Source organism: Sitodiplosis mosellana, unplaced genomic scaffold (genome assembly GCF_009176505.1).
Source record: "Sitodiplosis mosellana isolate CC-2019 unplaced genomic scaffold, AAFC_SMos_1.0 Smas_scaffold_21, whole genome shotgun sequence".
In the NCBI taxonomy this organism is placed as follows: domain Eukaryota; kingdom Metazoa; phylum Arthropoda; class Insecta; order Diptera; family Cecidomyiidae; genus Sitodiplosis; species Sitodiplosis mosellana.
In genome coordinates this window covers 1,200,946-1,221,709 of record NW_022595263.1, presented here as the reverse complement: position 1 = coordinate 1,221,709, position 20,764 = coordinate 1,200,946, and the positions used below count along the sequence as shown (strand labels likewise).

General features: G+C 35.7%; 1 protein-coding gene across 1 annotated transcript; it reads left to right on the top strand.

The window, feature by feature from the left end:
• Nucleotides 1–1,203: 1,203 nt before the first annotated feature.
• On the top strand, nt 1,204–18,985 carry LOC129568692 (uncharacterized). The gene is made up of 6 exons (XM_055446916.1): nt 1,204–2,232; nt 14,483–15,337; nt 15,442–15,880; nt 15,985–17,967; nt 18,058–18,182; nt 18,291–18,985. The coding sequence occupies exons 1-6, from the start codon at nt 2,227–2,229 to the stop codon at nt 18,423–18,425; spliced, it is 3,543 nt and encodes a 1,180-aa protein (XP_055302891.1). The 5' UTR covers nt 1,204–2,226; the 3' UTR covers nt 18,426–18,985.
• The last annotated feature ends 1,779 nt before the right edge of the window (nt 18,986–20,764 follow it).

Sequence of the window (20,764 nt, the reverse complement as noted above, 5' to 3'; positions counted from 1 at the left end):
GTCGAATTAAAAAATCGGTCCGTGATTTGTTTGACGTAAGCAATTTTCGGTAAGTTCGTTCACGTTCCGGCTCATTGAAATGCCTTTTGATTGAATTTCGTCAATTACATCGTATAAGAAAGCAAATAGTCTCGTTACAAATTGTTGAAATATTGTTGAAGCTGCCAAGTCGAGACACGCTGCTAGCATCAATCGGAAGATTGAGAAAAGAGAAATAAAAACATGTTCAAACCAAAATCAAACACACTTCAATTTGAAAATGCTTCGGTTCGGTTGGTCAAATTGCTTAGAGTCAAATGCAATTTAAACAAGCACTGAACCTTATTGAAACTGACAGTTGCCACACTCACTACTTTTGCAATCATTATTCCCCTGTTGCCCCCGTTACATGGTGATGCTCACTTAGCCTCTTCGCTTGTTGCCTGCCATTTCAGAATATTTAAAAATAATAAACCTTAACTGGAGGTGAAAAACAACAACAAATTGCTTCCTCTGTTTTTTTTTTTCTTTTCACATTTTCGTCAACTGCACTTTTTTTACTTTCAAAGACGGAAGATAAAAACGTAAATCCAAGAAAAAGCGAAAATCCGAACGGAAAATGAATAGAGAGACCAAAGACACGACACAAAAATGCATTCGGTTGTGTTTCGATTGAGCCGAGCGGTTCGTTTGTTTTTTTTTTCAATAATTCGACTTGTTCAAATGCGTTTACCATGTGGATGCGAATGATCTTTAAATGGATAAGTGCACGTCATTGTGATCTCTCGGTGTTACCGTTGCTGTTGTAGTTTTTTTTTCACCGCCGAATACAATGGCCAAAATGTTAATCACCGCCCGATACCTGAATGCCTAAGTGCATAACATCAAATCGTATTGTTTCTTCTTGTTTGTGTCTCTGCTTGAACAGAAATCTCACAATGCACAATGATGAATCTTTCGTCTAGGCAGCAAACACATGGCAAAGAAGAGTGGAAGTGAACAGCGCTGCACAAAGCGCGCACGAACGAATGAACCAAAACGAACGAACAAGATGTAACAAGCAGAAGGCAAACGCAAGAGAAAAAGGTAAAAAAAAACAAGATGAACCGTGTGCATGTAGCAGCAGCAGCAGCTAGCAGCGGCTCGAGCGACGAAGAAGAAATGGGTCAATAGGTATAAAGCAATATCGTCGAGAGTCGTCTTTTTATTATGGTCTCGTGCATCGTTCGCTTCGGACGTGCGTAAATATTGTGTCAATATCGAGTGGAAATTATCACTGTTTTTTCCTACGAATTTTTCGTTTAACCACAGAGTGCTTGTGTGTACCAACAAAACCTCTACGCACGATCGCTCATCGGTTTTGCAAGTGTAACTGTTTCAAGTGAAGGAAAATCATTTTGCTTTCATTCGTACTGCCGCCGTTTTGAAACATTTGAATTAAACGATCGCTCCGTTTTCCAACGGAAATGATCACCGAGCATCAGTGAACATTTTTGACGCAGTGAACGAAATCGAACAAAAAGCGTATCAAATTGAAGCAGATCATATTAATAAAAATAAATTATATCAAACAGCTGCCGAAAATTGTTGGAACCTAGTGGCTATTTTTAGTGATTGAATTTTCGCGCATCACATTCACTCAATGTGACAATTTACAAACTTTTGTGAATCGGAAAAAACAAAGTTTTTCAAAAAAAAAACCAAGAAAAAACGTGGAAAACACTTCCTTACGAAATCATCACATGGATGGAAATTTCTATGAAACAAGTACTGGATTTAATTGAATTTTTACAAGAGTTCGGTAACAACTCATTAATTTGGGGCCTGAAATACAAACAGTTTTTAAATAATTACTTCTTTTTTGTTCATCACGCAAAATAAGAAGAAAAAAAACGTTTGGTGGAATTTTCATACACCTCATTGGGATCTGTGGACAACAAGTGACGTTACAGGAGAAAATTGATTGAAAGTTATAGTTCGATAACATTGAATGAAAAGACGAATATTCATCTAATATAAATTAACGATCAGTGATTGAATCACTCTTCTCTCCTTTTCTTTGCCTGACTCATTGAACACACAGTGGTTTTATCTCAGTGGATTATCGAATGTATAATTTATGAAGCGAGCACCGGTTGCAACTATGTAATTACGATTCGACGTTTTTAATTTTGGGAAGTTTTATGAACAAAAATAAACATCTTTTGGATTTGATTTGGCGTCGACTAGTTCTTTAAAACGGAAATCATGTTGGTAAGTGCTCATTTACAGGTTACCTTTTCTATTTGATTCAATTATTAATGTGCATCAAACCAATTTTCGAATTTCATCTTATTTGTGTGATCGTTGCTGCTTTTATTGATCGCATCTATCATCGCTGCACTCTATGATGCACATCGTTGGTGTTCTGATAGGGCGCCTGTCGTCGATATTTGATCTCTGTATTTTCTCGTTCTGCTTTCTAATCAAGCCCACACTATTCGGATTTTAAAAGATTTCGGTTTTTCTCTATGAAAACCCATTCTCGCCACACCAGATAAACAACCTGCTCGTTATATTTGGGATGATTTATAGAAAAAATCCGATATCGGCAGAAAAGCATTAAAATGGAATTTCCTAACGATCTCGTCATTCCTACCGATTATTTCAACTTCGATTTCTACCGCTTTGACTTTGTCGAAGCCCACTTGAATGCACTAAACAGACTTCAGAAATGAAATTGATTATGGTTTTGGGATGGATTAATAGACCCCCACATCGAATTCCATTAAACGATTGTTTCGAGTAGAGCTGCTTGACTGCAGTAGGATTTTCATCGTGGATTTCAAGCTGTTTCTTTTCGTCGTCTCGATCTGACTTAATTATGCTCAGACATGATGATGGCTGGTTTATTGATTTTTTTTTAAATATTCTCGAATGTGGAAGCACAACATCAGCCATTTTAAGGTTCAACATCTATACAACTTAATATATAGAGCTAATAATAAACGATGAAAGTTATAATTGTCGATGATGGTGATCCAGATTGTTGTTCCAAAAAAAAATCGTCTCCATTCATGTTGTGTTCATAATGTTCTATTTGTAATCAGTTGTTCGATAATCTTCATTCCTTCAAAAAAAACTTTCATTGATCTAAAAATGGGCATTTTCGTTTTTTTTTTCGATGGCAGAATATGAAAATGATTTCTCTTCTTTGAAAATAAATAGAACTATTTCGATTTGAAACGAATAAAGATAATTTGAACGTTATTTAAATTCACTTTTCAATGCCGCTTGTGAGTCGCTGATGCCAATTGGAAAAAGTTTTCTGTGCGTCATATGTTGCCAGTGTTTATGTGGATGGTAGAAAGAAAATTTGTTCATAAAAGTCGTTCGTTCAAGAGTGCATTAGCGACGAGATTTGCGATTGGACAACTACCGGCACGAGTACGAGTGTACAAACCGTAATCATACCTGTATGATGCAAATATAAACGAACGAGCGAACAAACAAACGAAAACCATTTATCGAGCAATTTACACATTTCAAAGTCATGTTCGCTCTTTTGCATTGTGGCAAAGAGTACGCGAACGCGCGTACCTTTATACATCATCCATAAATTGGAATGAGAAAAAACGAAAGAAACCTCGACCGTGTAGTGGCACTATAAAAAGTGGCCAATGCAAAAGCCGTTTCTGCGGCCGCCGTAAACAATATTGCAATGTGTGTTTGCCATCATAGGTGATTCTTATGTAGCCAGCGTATAATTAATTTCCATTATTCATAGCGTTGTTTATGCATCAGCATCAGCATCAGTGTATTGGCATTGGCGAGACATAAATATTTTTCCTTAAACACTAGCTACGGGTTTGCGTGCATAGAAACCAATTTGATGTGTTTTTCTTTTGAAAACAGAATCAAAAGCCGAATGATTTGCAGTCTGCCCATTCATTGATAAAAGTGTTGGAGGAAAATAATCGCATGAAAAAAGCAACCAAAAACTAAAACTAGTGTATCAAAAGACCATTTCTCCAGATGTGTGTGTCTCTCTTTTTCCATAAAAACTTTTAGAAACTGCAAAAAAACCACAACACAAAACCGGCTTTGATATAAAATGTGAAAATCGCTCGGTCATTTGATTAATTCGATGAGATTATGTGTGTACATTATATTAAATTATAATAAATGAAATATTTTCACAATATTGTTTTTGCGTTTGCGGTGCAACAAGAACCCACCATCTGATGATCAGATGCAATACGAATTCAAAGCCAACTACAGTCATTATCATACTTCGATTTCGAAGTCAGTGAAATTAAACATTAAAATTCCAAAGTGCGCTTAAACGTGCGCCCGACTGACAGACAAACAGTCCCGTTTGCTGAATTGAAATGTGAATTGTTTTTCGCTGTCACTATCAACGACCAATTAATTGAAGTTAAGTTTTTAAGTAAAATCTCTTCGCTTCGTCGACTATTCATTGAAGTGTCAACGGTACTCGTGCGCACTGACCGAAATGCAAATGCATCACGCTGAAAACAATAAGATGTCAAGCTTTATTGTAATTGCAGAAAAAGAAGAAGTTCAAAACGGTGAACTTAAATATGCGGAAATGAGTATACAATCGCCAATTTATAGCTCGGAACTTTGCAAGTGGACCGTTTCACTGTAGCCTCATGAATTAATCAAGCCACTTCATTTCACTTTTATTTGCTCGAGCATTTATTTTATTTACCCACGCATTTCTCTGTGTATTTGCTTTGAAATAAACGCGTCACACATACGCAAAGCTCAATGATCAACAGTCAAACAGAATGAAAACAACGGACAAACAATAACAAATAAAGATTGAAAATAAACCTTTTCAGATCGGACGCCGACTTGTCGAACGCGATATATGTCTTAAGATTGATTTTATAGAGAGAAAGAAAAATATTTTTTTTGTTTCTATTTTCTTTTTTCCCTTGAAATACGTAGAACAAAACACTTCAACTATAAGTAATCGTTTTGAGATGATGTTTGTCGGCTCTTTGAAAAATCAAGCGAAAAAAAGAGGAAAGAAATGCAAAAGTTCATGTGTAGCACTCTTCGGAACAGGTATTTCTTATTTTTATGGCCGATTCGAATCGTTTGACTCATAGTAACCATGAGAGAGTTTTCATTCAAAAATTAAACAATTCCTATCTAATTGCCACTCGTTTTTCGGATATTTTCTCCCTACGCTACTCTCTTCATTCAACTCAAAAAATTTTAACCGACAAATTTTTCGCACGTAATTTTGAAATAGATACAAACCTGCGGATAATTAAATAAGACTGCATGCATCAGTGCTTCTTGTTACATCTGTTAGCCGCTCGTTGGTTTCGAAAATGAAACTCTCGGCATGAGTATTTTTGATCGATTACCTCATGAACAAACCTCATTGCCTGTTTTGTTTATTTTTTCTTCTTCTTATTTTTCGAGGACCGTTAAAATTAGGTGTTCTTATAACCCAATTTTGGCAAAATTTCTTTTTTTCGCACTTTTCTGTTGACTTCACACACTGCAATCGATTTTTTGTTCACCATCGATTCAATGATCGGTATTTTTTCCTTCATTAAAATGAAATTTTATCAAAACCTCAAGTAAATTTCGCACCAAAGAGAGAATTGACGATCAACCATGTAAATTGTCGTCATTAAGCAGCAAATCAATCATAAAAGTCGAATAAAATCATATTTTATACATACACTGTGATATTATTGCCAAGCCCAAACCATCACAAAATTATTTGCCAACAATTAAAATACAACGATAAAATCTCAATCGTATTTTAATATGAAAATTTTAATGAGATTTTCACCGCTTGCACGTATATAATTAAACGATATTTAGTTTTTAATTTAAGAAAAAAATATTTTCTTTCGTCTGCCATTTCTGCGGCGCATCAATTTCGAAATACATGATGATGCTTTTGTCCTTTTGTTTTTCATTAGCAATTTTCCATTTTGGTTGGAATGAAATTGGCTTTGAAAGTTTATTCAACTATATTTCATTTGATTGAGCTGTGATGCGCGAGCGCACCGACCGATTTTCACGTTTGCATGTGAATCCAATAAACAGACACATCAATTTGTAAATATCATCATTAAATGAAAAACGAACGTTTCTTTTTCGCTGCGATTGTGATCATTTGATTTGACATTTAAAAAATAAAAAAAAAATCGAAATTTAAATCTAAGCAGAAGGCGAAATCTTTTATTATTGTTCATATTCGGTTTAAATTTGTTTTTCGTTGGTGTGGCTTAGTGACTTTGCTGCGGGCATATTTTGGTGTTGCGTGAAATGAGCTTGAGAATTCCACAAAAATATGTATGTGTTTGCACGATTTCAATTTCACTTATTTCGTGATTCCATCAGCACATCCGTTCAGTTTGGAAGTTTTGTAGGTTCGGCACATCGTTGTTCACTTCATAGTATCGCAAATATAAATATTGATGTTGCTGATAAAAATCGTCGCACTGAAATTAGAAATTTCGTAAAAGTTTCGACCAAGAACAATTAGTGTCGATTTTTGTAAGAGGTCAAGTGTTTGATGTATACAAACAGACATTCGTTTTGAATTTCACTACCAAGAAATTCCACCGTTATTCTATTTCGAGTTTAGAAGAAAAAGAGAGAAAAAAATATTGTTCGCATTTCCATGCCGGATCAATTGAATAGAGATATACAAAGCGATGGAAAAAAAAGTGAAACGGCAATCAGTCTTGAACGGTGCTGTGTGTAGCGTTACCGAGCTAAGAAATCTAATTTAATAATGTCAATAAGTGTAGCAGCACATACAAAAAAGGAAAAGCTGAAGGTTGAATGTTGCATGTGCGACCGATACACGAATGCAGGCGATAAGAAAAAAGACGAAAGAGGGAGAGAAAAAAATCGTATCTAATGCACAAATAGTTGTAGAAGATGAGAAGCAGATTGCTGAGTGTGTGCATTAAGCTTATTGGCGTTTTTTTCGCTTCAGATTCTTTCTTTCGTTCGTCTTAGTTTGTCGTACAATTTAACAACTTTCATTCATAGACCCACTGTAGTTCGCAATGCAGCAGTCGCGCCGCTGTGCACTGCATGTGTCTGATGGATTGCACTGAATGCATAATGAAGTGAGAAACAGAAAAAGCATACACTTACACATATCCAACTTATTAATTTCATTTTATTAAATTTGTTTTGTTTAGTTTTCTTTTCTTTTACTCTCATTGAATCTCCCTCGTCGCAAACAATATACACTTGAAATTTACTACATTTAATTTTTGTTTTATATTTATTTTTATCGAAGAAGCGAAAAACGCAAAAACAATGAACGATTTCAAGAAAACTACAAAAAACACGCATTTCAACGAAAAGAATAACCGAGCGGATAGAAAAAATTGAAGAAAAAAGCTATGCACAAGAAAAGAGAACCGGAGAAGTGTATGGAAACCTATGCAAGTAGCAACGGCGTAAAAAGAAAAGGAACTGCATAACGGTAGCAACAGCTTCAATACGCTTAAAGTACGCCGAACAAGAGCAACGCATTATTTGTAACAAACTACACAGTCGTCATATATGGCAAAATTCACACGATGTTTTCACTTATCCGATATCATTTCTTTTTCTTTTTCTTTTTTTCATTTTCAAGTCTTTTCTCTCAGTGTCGACTTTTCTCGTTGCCACCGAAAAATATGATAATTCGCATTGTTACGATTGATAAAGTGCATCGAAAACGCAACCGCAACTTAAGTTAATAAACCATACTAAACCATCATCACACCCAGAAATAGAAAACAGTACGCATGTAAACTGAACCATCCAATTTAAATAAAGAACACCTCGACATATGTTAGGTCGTTCCCATTCGGCAAGAAAAAAGAAACAACAAACATTCATCGTGGATCATCGAAGCCACAGATATACATACAAATACACAATCATCGTAATTAACGCTTTTCGATTGTTGCCAAAGAGAAAAAAGAATTTAATTAATCAATTCGGATTTACATCATTCGCATTTAATTATTGCCAATCAACGTGTACGTGGATTCATGTTGTCTTCAGCGATTCGCACAGAGCAACACCCTCAATTATGTTCAAATATCAAATCATACAAGCCGAACTCTTTGCATTTTCGTTGTTAATTCAATATGAAATTAGCAATGACAAGACGCTTATGCAAACCGAAAAAAGCCGATTTTTCCACCAATAATTTTGTACATCAATCACAAAACAATGGGCAGACAATTAAAATTACCTAAAAAAAATACACGAAGTCAAGCGTTCAAATCGATTTTGTTTGCATAATTTATTGATTACTCGACACGAAGGAAGTTAAAATGTTATATTCGCAATTCGTTGTGCATTTCATCGGTTCGTTTGACACGACGGGATTTTTTTGGGAGTGTCAATTGATAATAACATTTAAAGTACATCAACAATGATATTTCCAACATTTGGCAAGAGACTTTTACATCAAACGAATAAAATGAAAAAAAAACATTTTCGATTACATAAAAATTTTATGAGGATGAGGAATGGTTTGCATCTCGAATTTTGATCACGTTTGGAATGATGGATTTGATACGATCAATTTCAGCTGAATAACAAACGCCGATAAAAACACCCAAAGCCATTGCACGTCATTTTTAATTCTCTCTCTCCCTCTATACGTCGCCATTGTTTGGGAATCTTTTCTTGGTGGTATTTTCGCACACACTTTCTGCAAAAACAAAGAAAATCCAATTCTTTCCGCACTTTCGCATGTGAAACTACTTCAAATTGTTCGGTACAAAGGCAAAAATACGCATAACGGTGATAGTTACACGAAAACTGACACAAATAATATGTTTGAAATGGTTTTCTTTTTTGGGAATCTCATGAAAATTTGGCATTATTCCGTAAGATGAATATATTGACAAATTGACTGCTTCTCTGATTCAACAGCTGTTTATGAGATGTTTATTGAACGGCCGCACCTTCAAAACAAATCACATGTCGCTATGAATGTGTTTCAATCAATTGCTTCATATCACCACGATTGAAGTACATCTTCCAAGCGAATGGTTATGTTACTTCATTTGAATCTATTCATTCCACCATACCATATTCAAAACGATTCAAGGAAATTCCTCTGGATTGAGCTGACATACCAATTAATTTTTCGACAATGATCTGATTTATGGCATTTATCTATCAATCGCACAGCTTTCGCTGTCGATAACTTTACAAAAATCCATTGAAAATTGGCATGTAGCGTTATTCTTTGTTTATAAGTGGAAATAAACAACGAAACATTTGTGCGAAAGACTTTCATAAATTGCAACATCCGTTGATAACGGAACGCTTTTGGAATTCGTTAATACACCCACAGCTGTATGTTTCGACGAAAGAAGCCTGTGCTCATAGCGAATTAATCGCTTACAAGAGATATACTAGGAGAGACGACTAAAAAAAACTAGTTCTGCCACATATTGTCGTGCGATACATGTCTTCACTTGGTTCTATACTGTTTGGAGTATAGCCGTTAATCACATAAACTCGATACGCGCCTCTATCGTAATTGATATAATTAATATGTATAGTACCTTTTCTCGAATAAGTCGTGCGGCTTCTTTCACCACACTTGGAAAAATACGAGTTTGTTGCGAATATTTTGAGTAGCAAGTACGGTGGCATTTATTATTTATGCATATCAATCATAGTTGCCTCTGTATTTAATGTTATAGTTCATGCACTGCCGTAGAAAGTAAAATCGAAATCAATGTAACTAGAATCATGCATACGCAATAGGATCACAAAGTGTACTCAGGTGAAATTCGCTCATAATACAAACTGTAACAATTTGTGTGCGCGTCAACTTTCGATGCTGGCCTGAAGAAAGAACATAATTTTCGTTCAAATTTCCCTCGGCGATATGAAACTACGAAAAAAATAAATTTACATGTGTAATCAATCACGACATAGTTATAGTTTTTCCACCATTTTTTCCTGCACGTTTTTCTTTTTTTTTGTTTTGTTTTTTTTTTTGCACCGTTCATATAAATCATTTCTTCTATTTTTTTTGCAAACGACATGCCAATTGAATATTTAGATGTGATGCGACACTGAAACCAAAGCTGAAGTCAAATGTGAGAATTGACGGAAAATTTATGGTATAAAATGACAAATATATCGTTGTCGTCATTTTTCTGAGTAGATGCGTGCCCAAATCCCACAACTTCTTGAGGTTTCAATTGTCACACTGAAAAAAAAAACATTCTTTCCCATTCATCAAACAGAGAGAAAAAAGAAAAGAAATGCCAAACCAGGCGAAGATGAACACGTCTCAAATGTCATCTCATTTTCTTGTTAAGTTATGATTTTCTTTCTCTCATTGTTTTGAATTGAAATTTATCTATAACATATATCTCGGCTCACTACACAATTGAATGTAATGTAATGTAACACAGCACAGAAAAAAGAGTGTATAATAAATGCTTTAAAGCGTTCATTGGGTTTATAATCGACGGGATGACACACATAGATTCCGGAGTATATTTCCTCACAGAATATTTGCTCTTTTTTCTAGTTGCTGTAATCATTTAAATGAAGTGACATTTTTAATAGTCCAACTGTCATCGGTTATGTAAATAGAACGAATGGACCATTGTACAGTGGCGATTATTTTAATTTAAAAAAAATGACAGCGGTATGTGTAGCATGACGTAAATTTTGTGTGACATCTTTTTATGCGAGCGGCAATTCTTGAATGAATTTCGTAATGCAATGTTCGTTAAGCGAAATAAAAAAATCTCGTTCTTATGCCACTTACCACTTTCTTTTTATTTGGAATGACACATTCCCCAAAATATTCCTCAAAAAAACAAAACGAAACGAGTATCACGTACCAGATTTAATTTTTATGATTAAGTCCAACAGCAGCTCGAGTCATACATTTCGCGGTTACTTGGTTAATAGCTTTGAGATATGTGTCAGTGAGAGAGAAAGATTCCTCGGCCAATTTTCAAGATAATGTTTCTATGCAAACAGGAAAGCATATCTCTTTCGCTTTATTTCAGAGTGCAATAATATGCACGCAACATTTTAGATACGTTTGCTTTTAACTCTGAACACAAACTCTCTTGTGCAATGAATTTCCGCTAATGATTTCGAAAATAGTAGTACACAAGTATGTATTTCATGTGCTTGTAAAACATACATTTCCTAGTACGTCGAAACTTTGAAGATTTCTTTTTTCTTCTGAGACAAAATCAATCATTTTTCTTTGGCATCAATGTTTTCAACACTTGATTCTTTGTGAAAAAGAAATTCACATCAAAACAAGTCAAAACATGTCTATAAGTTTGACTGTTTTTGGCTGATGAATAACCATTCTCAATCGATCCGATCACATGCGGCATGCCACATAAAGCCAATCACAACAAAAACAAAGCACAGAAGACTATCCAAATTTGCTACGAATGAATAAAATGCTAATTTATTACATACGTTGAATGACCATGACCACGACACTCCACGAGCTCCAATGAAAGAGAATCTGTTTCTTTTTTCTCTTGCCTTTGAATTGTATTGTAATCGAATTTTTATTGTGCTCAATTTTCGCATTTACTTCAAACGATAAAAGCTAAAAACACAACACACGGTGAAATGAACGACAACGACAACGATGAGCGGCAAAAAGAAATCCGTAATGCATGAAAAAGTGCGGATCAGAGGAGAAAATAACACTTACTTAAATGTAGTTTACAATATACAACGGTAATTGGACAGGTGGGTAAAGCGTATGTGCACGAACGCAGCAGCAGCAGCAGCAGCAGCAGCAGCAGCATCAACAACAACAACAACGACAGCAGCAGCACCAATGGTTTCGTTTACATTTGTGCGATTCTTACTCTATGGCGCGATGACTGTTGGTGTGAGCGAACAGATCAAAACGATCATCTCATTATTATTAGTGCCGTAAATGAGTATAATATTTGATTCCATATAACACTCTTAATGCTATTATTATTTGCCCGTGAGAATTTTGGTTCCCATCGTTCCATCTACCATTTCAATTGAAAAAGAAAATTCTTCGTTCATTCCATCATCATCGTCGTCGTCGTCGTCGTCATCGTCATCATCTCATGCCGTGGCTCATTCTTCTTGCAATTTAGCTTCGCTCTTTTATTTGAGCATATATGCCAACATGTACACAGACTCAGCGAATTATTGCGCTTGTGATCTATTGTGTTCCTTCTTCGAGTGGATTTCGTTTTTGCCAAGCTAACTCTCACCGCTCTGTAGCACCGCACTTGCGTGATTTGTCAGCAGAGAATAAAATTTTGACATTGAAAGTAATTCGGAGGGATCGCTTTTTTTCTTACTCATCATTACTGTCATCAATTTGAGATCGACATACTTTCCGTGAAATTCAAACTATCCAATTATTCTTATCAGACGGCATGATCTTATCGCCCGATAAACGAATATTTACACAATAATTATCAACCGAAATATTGTCGTGGCACATCTACTTGCCTTTGACATGAGGAAGACGACACGAAAATCCGCCAAATTCAATTAAAAATGTAACTGGATCAGTGAAATTTTTTGCTCGATTTTTTTTTCTTTCGCATGTATTCTTGTGTGTTTAAAAAAGAGTGAAACATTTTATTCACTTCGCACCAATGAGATGAAAATCATCGTTGAAGGAAGAAAGAAAGAAAGAAAGAAAGATAAAAAGTCTCACCATTTTCCATTTCTTTGTCAGTAAAAACAAGAAATGCGAAAAATACCCATCCACAGCTAGAGAAGCATAGCTTGATAAGCTTACACTTACTTTGATTAACTTGTCACCTTGATCTGCGATTATTTGCAATATTTTGTTGTCTCACATCACCAATACTCTATAGCGCGTGTTTGTGAATTCACACGCACATTCGAGCCCGAAATATAGATAAAATGTATCACACTCGAATCGAAACAGTTAGCCCATGAACATAGACGAATGTGATGATCATTGCCATTTAGATTCAAATTTTATTGATGCTTTGTGATTATTATCTGCCAGATCCGGCACGTCTGCATGCTCATAAAAATGAGCTTTGAAGCCAAAACAAAAACATCGTCCATTCTGAGACTCAAAATCTATTTGTCTCGGAATCCCATCGATTCAGATTTGGTGATCATCTTTTCCCTGCGCGAAACAAAAACACACACACTTACAAAAGTATTTGATTATTGAATGTAATGAATCAAGATGTTACCATTTTCACTTTTTATTCGATGATTCGTTTAGTTCCACAGTAAATGGGTATTTTGGCATGATTTTGTTGAAAATTCAGATTAAATTAAAATTGGGAGAAAAAGAAAGAAAGAAAGAGAATGGTTGAACTGTTGCAGTCATCAACAGAAATTGACGTTGCTGTTTCATGCCATCAATCGATAAAAATTCGACACGTCGAGCGGTGAAACTGATTCCACACAAAAAATTATTGTTTCATATGAAAATCTGAAAATATTCGTGGAAATGCAATTATGAACGCATTTAGACAATGTTTTCGCTGCGAGCAATGCAGTCGAATCGACCTAGTCTCCTACATTGAATGTGAAAAAGGTGTTTCCGTCTCTTTTTTCTATAAATAAATTTATTTATTGTTTGCTCCATAATTGAAATTAATAAAAAAAAAATTCCATGCATATTCTTTTCCATCAAGTTCACATCGACTGTCTCGCATTGACTGTATTCAGATGATGGAAACTGATATTCTCACAATAAATAATCTTCTGTGTTCGTGATGATATGTGCAGTGCACACGGTGTGTGTGTGTGTGTATGTTTTAAATTTCAATTGTGCTTATATCCGATTCTATAATGACTAGCGTCTCATCTACGTGTGATATGTACAAATGTAAATCGTTGTATGGCAAACGAAGAAAATATTTGCGCCAGCGAAAATTCAAACGAGTTTCAGCACGCGATCAAGAAATGACGTGCTTTTCTGGTTTCTCATTTTTACTTTTTGTCTCTTGCATTGGGGCAAGAATCAAGGCTGCTCGGTCTGTTTTCTTGAGCCTTATAGAAATTTTTCAAATTATTTCAATATCGAGTAAGGTGCTGCGAAGTGGGAGAAAATGAGAGTGATCAATACAGCGCTCTGAAAACTGAACGAATGACAACATTTGCAGTAATCCATTGCACTTTGTTTCAATCAGAAAATCAGACTGGTTGCTCTATTACGAGTGCCTTGTCGTTTTTATTTAGATAAAAGAAAGTATATGTTTTGATTGGAACTTGCGTTTCTGCCACTGCCAACAGTCATACTTTTTATAGAACGATCAAAATGTAGCAAAATAAAGAGATGAAATGATTTCGAATCATATAATTACCGCTAAAGACACTTGTAGAGCATGGCTGATCCGATCTTTGTCTGCTAGTTTCTCCATTCGGCACGCACAGTCATGCTTTACATCAAAGCAAACACAATCGATAATTGTATGTGTTTTTCTTCTTCTTTTATTTCAATTTGCAGATACGGAAAAACATAATTCTTCTGTTGTTATTTGCACTGCATGCTAGTGCCGATGTGTTCAAAACAAATGAAATTCCCGTTGTGCCCGCCGAAGACTTATTACCACCTCCAGAAGATCAAGAATCTATCGTCGTACGATATTCAAACGATGCATCACCAAACAAATCATTCTTTCAACGAGTCGTCACGTGGTTCGGCTTCAATGGTGAGCAACAATCACAGTCGTCAAATATAAAAAACGCGAAAAAACAATCGCAAAAACAACCATCAAAGCAAAATGGATATGTTTATGAAAATCCAGCAAAACCATTCTCGCCGCCACCACCGCAACCGCAAAAGTTTTCACAACCACCTGGTTATAATTATAATGATCCGAATAAAATCGGTTATAACTATAATGATCCTAGCAAAGTCATTCTTTCGAATGGCTTCCGATTCGAAACTCCTGTCAAACTGCAGCAGCAATCCCAAGGGTACACTTATGAACCACCGCCGCAGAAGTTAGAACTGCAACCTGAAACCGGGTACACATACGATCCACCACAGCCCGTTAAGTTCCAACAACAGCCGATTATGCACCCGCAACCGATCCTACAATTGCAGCCATCACCAACAGGCTACACATATAACACGCCGCCGCTTAAATTGCAAGAACCGCCAAAACCACAGCCAACTGGCTATAACTACGATCCACCGCCACTGAAGTTACAACAAAAACCATTGTCTTTGAATGATCTTGTATCATCAGCTGCTTCACCGACTGCCGTTTACACGTACAATGCATTGCCAAATTCATTCAGTCAGCAACAGCAAGCAACTGACTTATTTCCGTGCAACAGAATACCGTGGATGCCGGTAGGTATTTTCATGATATACAAAGTCAAATTAATTATGCCTATTTCAGTTTGCAAATCTGGCGATTCTATTCATTTTATCATATAAAAAACCACCCATTATAGATGTTCCCCAATCCCAACGAATTAAATCTTTTGCGCGCAAAACTCCAAGCGAAAAGTCCAAACTACTTGCAATCCGTTCCGGGATATCAAAATATTCAACCAATTGCCAGACCAACACCAGATAAATTCACACAACATCTCAACGCACACACTTATTTGCCACCAAGACAACGACCACTTAGACACCCTACTCAAGTTGCCACACCAAATCAAATCAATTCGATCAACTCGATTAATTCATTGCCACTCCAAAGTACCGCTCAACCATTTAGAGCACCTCCTTCAACAGTTAGTTCAACGTATTTGCCGGCACAAAGAGTTTTGCAACCAATTGAAACAACAAAACAGAATCTAGTTCCAGTTCCGGTGCCCAATCTCAGCGCCACACCAGTTCCGCCGTTGTACGATCCGAAACCATTTACGGCCAACGATGCTCAAGGTTTGTTTCCTTTTGAATAACTAAAATTGATTCTTTCTCATGCCTTTATTTAATTTTTAAAAATACATTTAAATTTCTGAGTAACAAAAATGTGGTTAATATAGGAAATGGAATTTATATCAACGGAAGGCTTGTAACGCCAACAGGCTTGTCAACGACAAGCGTGCAATCGTTGCAAATCATAAATCAAAATCATCCGGTTACCCAATCGGAGAAATTTGTTCAGCCTACGAATAGCTACGGAACACCAGTGACAGCATACGGTCCGCCTGTGACATATGGCCCTCCAACAAATACATACGGAACACCTCCAATCAAACTAACGGCCGCAGTTACAGAAAGCAGTGTGTTTGGTAGATTTACGGCGTCGCAGCCATTCACCGCACGACCAACACTATCTTCGGTTGATCAGACACGTTTGAGCTCGAATATGGAACAGAATTCCAATCTAATGGAAAAACCGATCATAATATCAGACAGTGCGGCGGATGCCAGTGAATCAACTCGTTCGCCTCAAGATGCCAATGCGATATCCGATGAAAACCAACCAATCTTACAAGTTTTACATGAGCTAAATGTCACAACAACGCCTCAAGATTTTCAATATACACCAAGCAGCACGGAGCCAAGCATATCGCTTTCATCGGCCAGTCAATTGAAGAAGAAAGAAAAAACGAGAGTGAATCCAAATAGAGAAACACCTCTCGACTTGTTGGATACACCAATTCAACATTTCCGAAAAACGTCAGTCGGCCCATCATCAACGCCAGACCCGAATAGTCTTTCCGATTTCAAATTTATGCGAAATACATGGAAACCAATGCCACCAAACCCATTTTCAAATCCATTGAATGTGGTAACAACGGCAGAGCCACAAATTTATTCGTCCGCAGTAACACCTTCAGCAGCATCGGCTGCATTCCAATCACATACAGTGCACGTTGCGAACGCGATTGAAAGTGGTAATCAAGATAATGACGGAAAGAAAACCAAGAAAATCCAAATTATTATTCCATACACGAACAAATCACGACCGAGCCCATTCCGACACAACCAAGAGCTGCAAAGTTTTGAGAGTTCGGCGGGTTGGTCAAACAGTCAACACAGTGATGATCATAATTCCGAAGAATCACAAGTCATTTCAGCAGCAACACCATCACCCAAAACAACCACCTCGCATGGAAAACGGACCAATTCACGATACTTGACCAAAATTTTGGCTAAGAATATTCGTGAGTTGCTGAAACGGGAGCATTTGAAGAATATTTCAATGATTGATCTGGCAAAATTGCAGAAGAATATTGACGGTTGGACTGAACAAGAATTTTCTATGTCACCAAATCGTGCCAGCACCATTTCCGTTGCACAGCCGAAACTCATTCCATATGAGTATTTGACAACAACACAATCACTGCAGGATATTTATACGACTGAATCAATGCAACCGACTACCGAATATCCATCCTCATTGTTCGAAGTCAGCGACAGTACGGAGAGCTTAGATGACAGTCAAGACGAAGGGGAAGTAATGGATGATGTGAGTGAGGACGAGAATGTAATCCGCGGCCCGGACAACGGTGATAATATTGATAATATTGCACCCGATGAACAAGAAGCCATTCAACAGGCGGAAGAAATCGAAGATGAAGACTTCAAACGGTTGGATTACTTAAAATCTTTAGAGAATAATCATGTGAGTGGTTCACACAAAATATTCTATGCAACAAATCCACCAGCATCGCCCCAGCCACGAACAACGAGTACAATACCACCTTGTTCAACTACAACACCAACAATCGACAACGAATCCATTGTCCACACAACTGTACTTCCGAGCGCCGAAGAGCTTTGGAACAAATTGAAATCACTTCTGTCACCAGTGACTGACAAAAACAACGAAAAAATCTATGTGGTCACTCCGCAACCATACCCTTATTTCGAAAGCGAAAAGATTGTGAATGATGATGATAATGAAGTTGTTGGTAACTTCAAGTCACCACGGTTTCTGGTTCGGCCGACGCCCGGTGCATCTATCGGCCGATCATCAAATTCGAATTCCTTTGCACGATTAACTTTCCGACCGAGAGGTAACTGATGAATACGTATTCAACATTTTGTGGCTTTTCGTTTGAGTTTTAAGTGTTTTTTAATTGAATGTTTGTTGTTGTTTTTTGTAGTGGGTCGTTTGCAAACAACAACCGTAAAAACAACATGGAATGAGCCGGCAACCGATCCAGTCACCGAAATATATCGCTCGTCAACACATAGTCATTCAGTCGTTAATGGCCACGCACATGCTCAGGTAATGAAAAATACAACAAACCCATACTACATATACGATATATTATTCATACATGTAAGAACGTATTCTAATTGAAATCTCTTTATTTTTATTTCTGATTATGAATAGGCTTTTTCATTTGTAACACCACAATCGATCGACGAGGACGGTCAAGATATTCAAGTGATCGATGACGAGGAGAATGATGATGACCTCATCGAGTCACAAGCACACAGGCGATCGCTAAACGAATATAGACACTAGACTTTAGGTTATAGAATTTAGGGAAATTTTGTCGGTAGGAACGAGAAATCTTTATATGAAAAAAATGCTATAACGAAAATCAATTAAGTCAATTGGATAATTCGTGTAAATAATTTGAACCTCAATGTTTTTAATTTTGTGAGAGATATGACAAAGCGCTGATAAGTTAACAAACAAGAAAAACAAACGGTTAAATATGTGTTAGTTCTGCCATAAATACAATATGTGAAGACAGAGAGCTCTATAATGTTGTCAGCAAATTTTCTTCTAGAATATGAATATATATCGCAATTTTGGACCACAATTTTTCAATCTTTATTTTTGGAGAAAGTTCTTTTACTGTCATATTGTAGAGAAATAGATAAAGTGAATGCAATTGGATCTATGCTACTTTTAGAATTGGATACATTTTCGTGTCCATGAAAGCGATAAAATTCGAGAGCGATATTAGTTTTATGAGATTTTAACTGTAAAATAGATTCTAAGAGAGATTCAATAAAATCGATAATCTATTTAAACAAAAATATGCTTTTCAAAGACAATGGAAGTATTGCTAGTCTTGGCATCAGTGACAGGTAAAATCTATTTTAGGCGGCTTCCAACTTACCTTTCGAAACGTGTTCATTCATGATGTTTAAATTTAGCACCGCTGCAAAATTGAGTTTGACAGATGCACCAACACATTTTCCATTTTCTGATTTGTCTTTATTGATTTTTTTCGCTTTTTTACTTATTGACAAGCAACAATACTGACTATTCATTGGGAACATAAGTAAGTGATTTCCAAACGTTACATTCATCATTATTATAATTTGTTGGTTGTTGTTTTTTGTAAGATATATTTTTATAAAAAAAAATTGTATTTTTTTTCTGTTTCAGTATGTGTATAAAGTTCGGTTAAAAAAATAAATGTGTTTACACGTACATTCGCTTTGTTTGTTTTTTTCATATTTCAATTGTTAGATTGCGTGTGTGTGTGTGTGTGTGTGTGTGTGTGTGTGTGTGTGTGTGTGTGCGTGGGCGTATTGAATGTCCTTGCTCGGTCTCGTTTTATATATAACTTGCGATTTTTTTGTTTATTTTTATTTGTCCTTTATGCGATAGATAATAAAAATTAATTCCTAATTTATTCATAATATGAGGATTGAAGAAGTATTAAGTGCAATCGGAAATAATAATTGATTTTCTAGAACAATACTTGGGAATTGATTGAGTTTCATTCTAGGGAATCAAACATAAATTAGAAATTGAGAATTAGAAAATAATTTCATCTATTGTTTTCATGTTGCTTCTGTTTTTTGTCCTTCGTTTTTATTATGATTAGAACAATCGCAACTATTTGCATTTGTTCAATTTTAAAAACATTGCAGTGGTGAAGATGGCGGCGAAAAGAATTCTAAAATCTACCTTTTTTATCTTTCTTTCTGCTTTTCAAATTTTATTTGTATTTTTGTAATAGAAATTCTTGCTGTTAGCTGAGCATGAGCACTTCAGGTATGTATCTATGTAAATGATTGTTTTTCTTTTTCAAAAAAATATTTACACCATTTTACATCTTCTGCCTGCTACTGAGTTCATTTTCAATCCATTATTCATTACAATTTTTGTTGTTGTTAAAAACCACACTTCTCTTTCTATTTTAAGTGAGTTCCCATTCGAAAATAGATGGTATCGTTACAATATTATTGTTTTTTAAAGTACACGGATCTTATGTGCCATTTATTGCGGATAAATTGTCACAATAAAATTAGAAAGCTCAGATTGCATATTTTTCGGTCGAACCTACATTTTTTGTTTATTTTTTAAATTAAATTATAATTGTTTCTTTCTCAATAAGTGTGATTTCCATATTATTTCACAAACAGAAAAACTTCCCTTTAACAAACTTATCGAATTAAGAAAAAAAATAGAAATTGGAATTAAATTAATAGGATGCAGTTAAAGTGCAAAAAAGTTTTGGCTCAATATATGTTTTGTTTTTTGTTTTTAATAATTTCTTAATCGGTTGTGTTCTACACTGCCATTATGTCGTTCAGAGTCTCCATTTTATAATTTCCATTTCTGTAAGCATTTTCTTCTTCATTTTTTGTTTTTTTTTTTATTCAATATTTCAATTTCAGTAAAAATATGTATAATTTTCCATTCTACGCTTGTATATAAAAATTGCTTCGAAATTCGTCAATTTCACAATAAAATCAATATGGAGTAAAATCACGGCGAAAATCAATGAAACGATTTTTTCTTCGGTTTTTTTATCTAAACGAGCAAATCATTCGCATTTTCCACTATAGACTTGCTAATTTGGCTATCAACTAAAATACAGTTGCTACCAATTCCGT

Bases quoted from the DNA above. Each gene is read 5' to 3' on its own strand.
- LOC129568692 (XM_055446916.1), top strand. The intron at 15,338-15,441 runs GTAGGTATTTTC...CACCCATTATAG, and splicing joins ACAGAATACCGTGGATGCCG to ATGTTCCCCAATCCCAACGA. The intron at 17,968-18,057 runs GTAACTGATGAA...TGTTTTTTGTAG, and splicing joins ATTAACTTTCCGACCGAGAG to TGGGTCGTTTGCAAACAACA.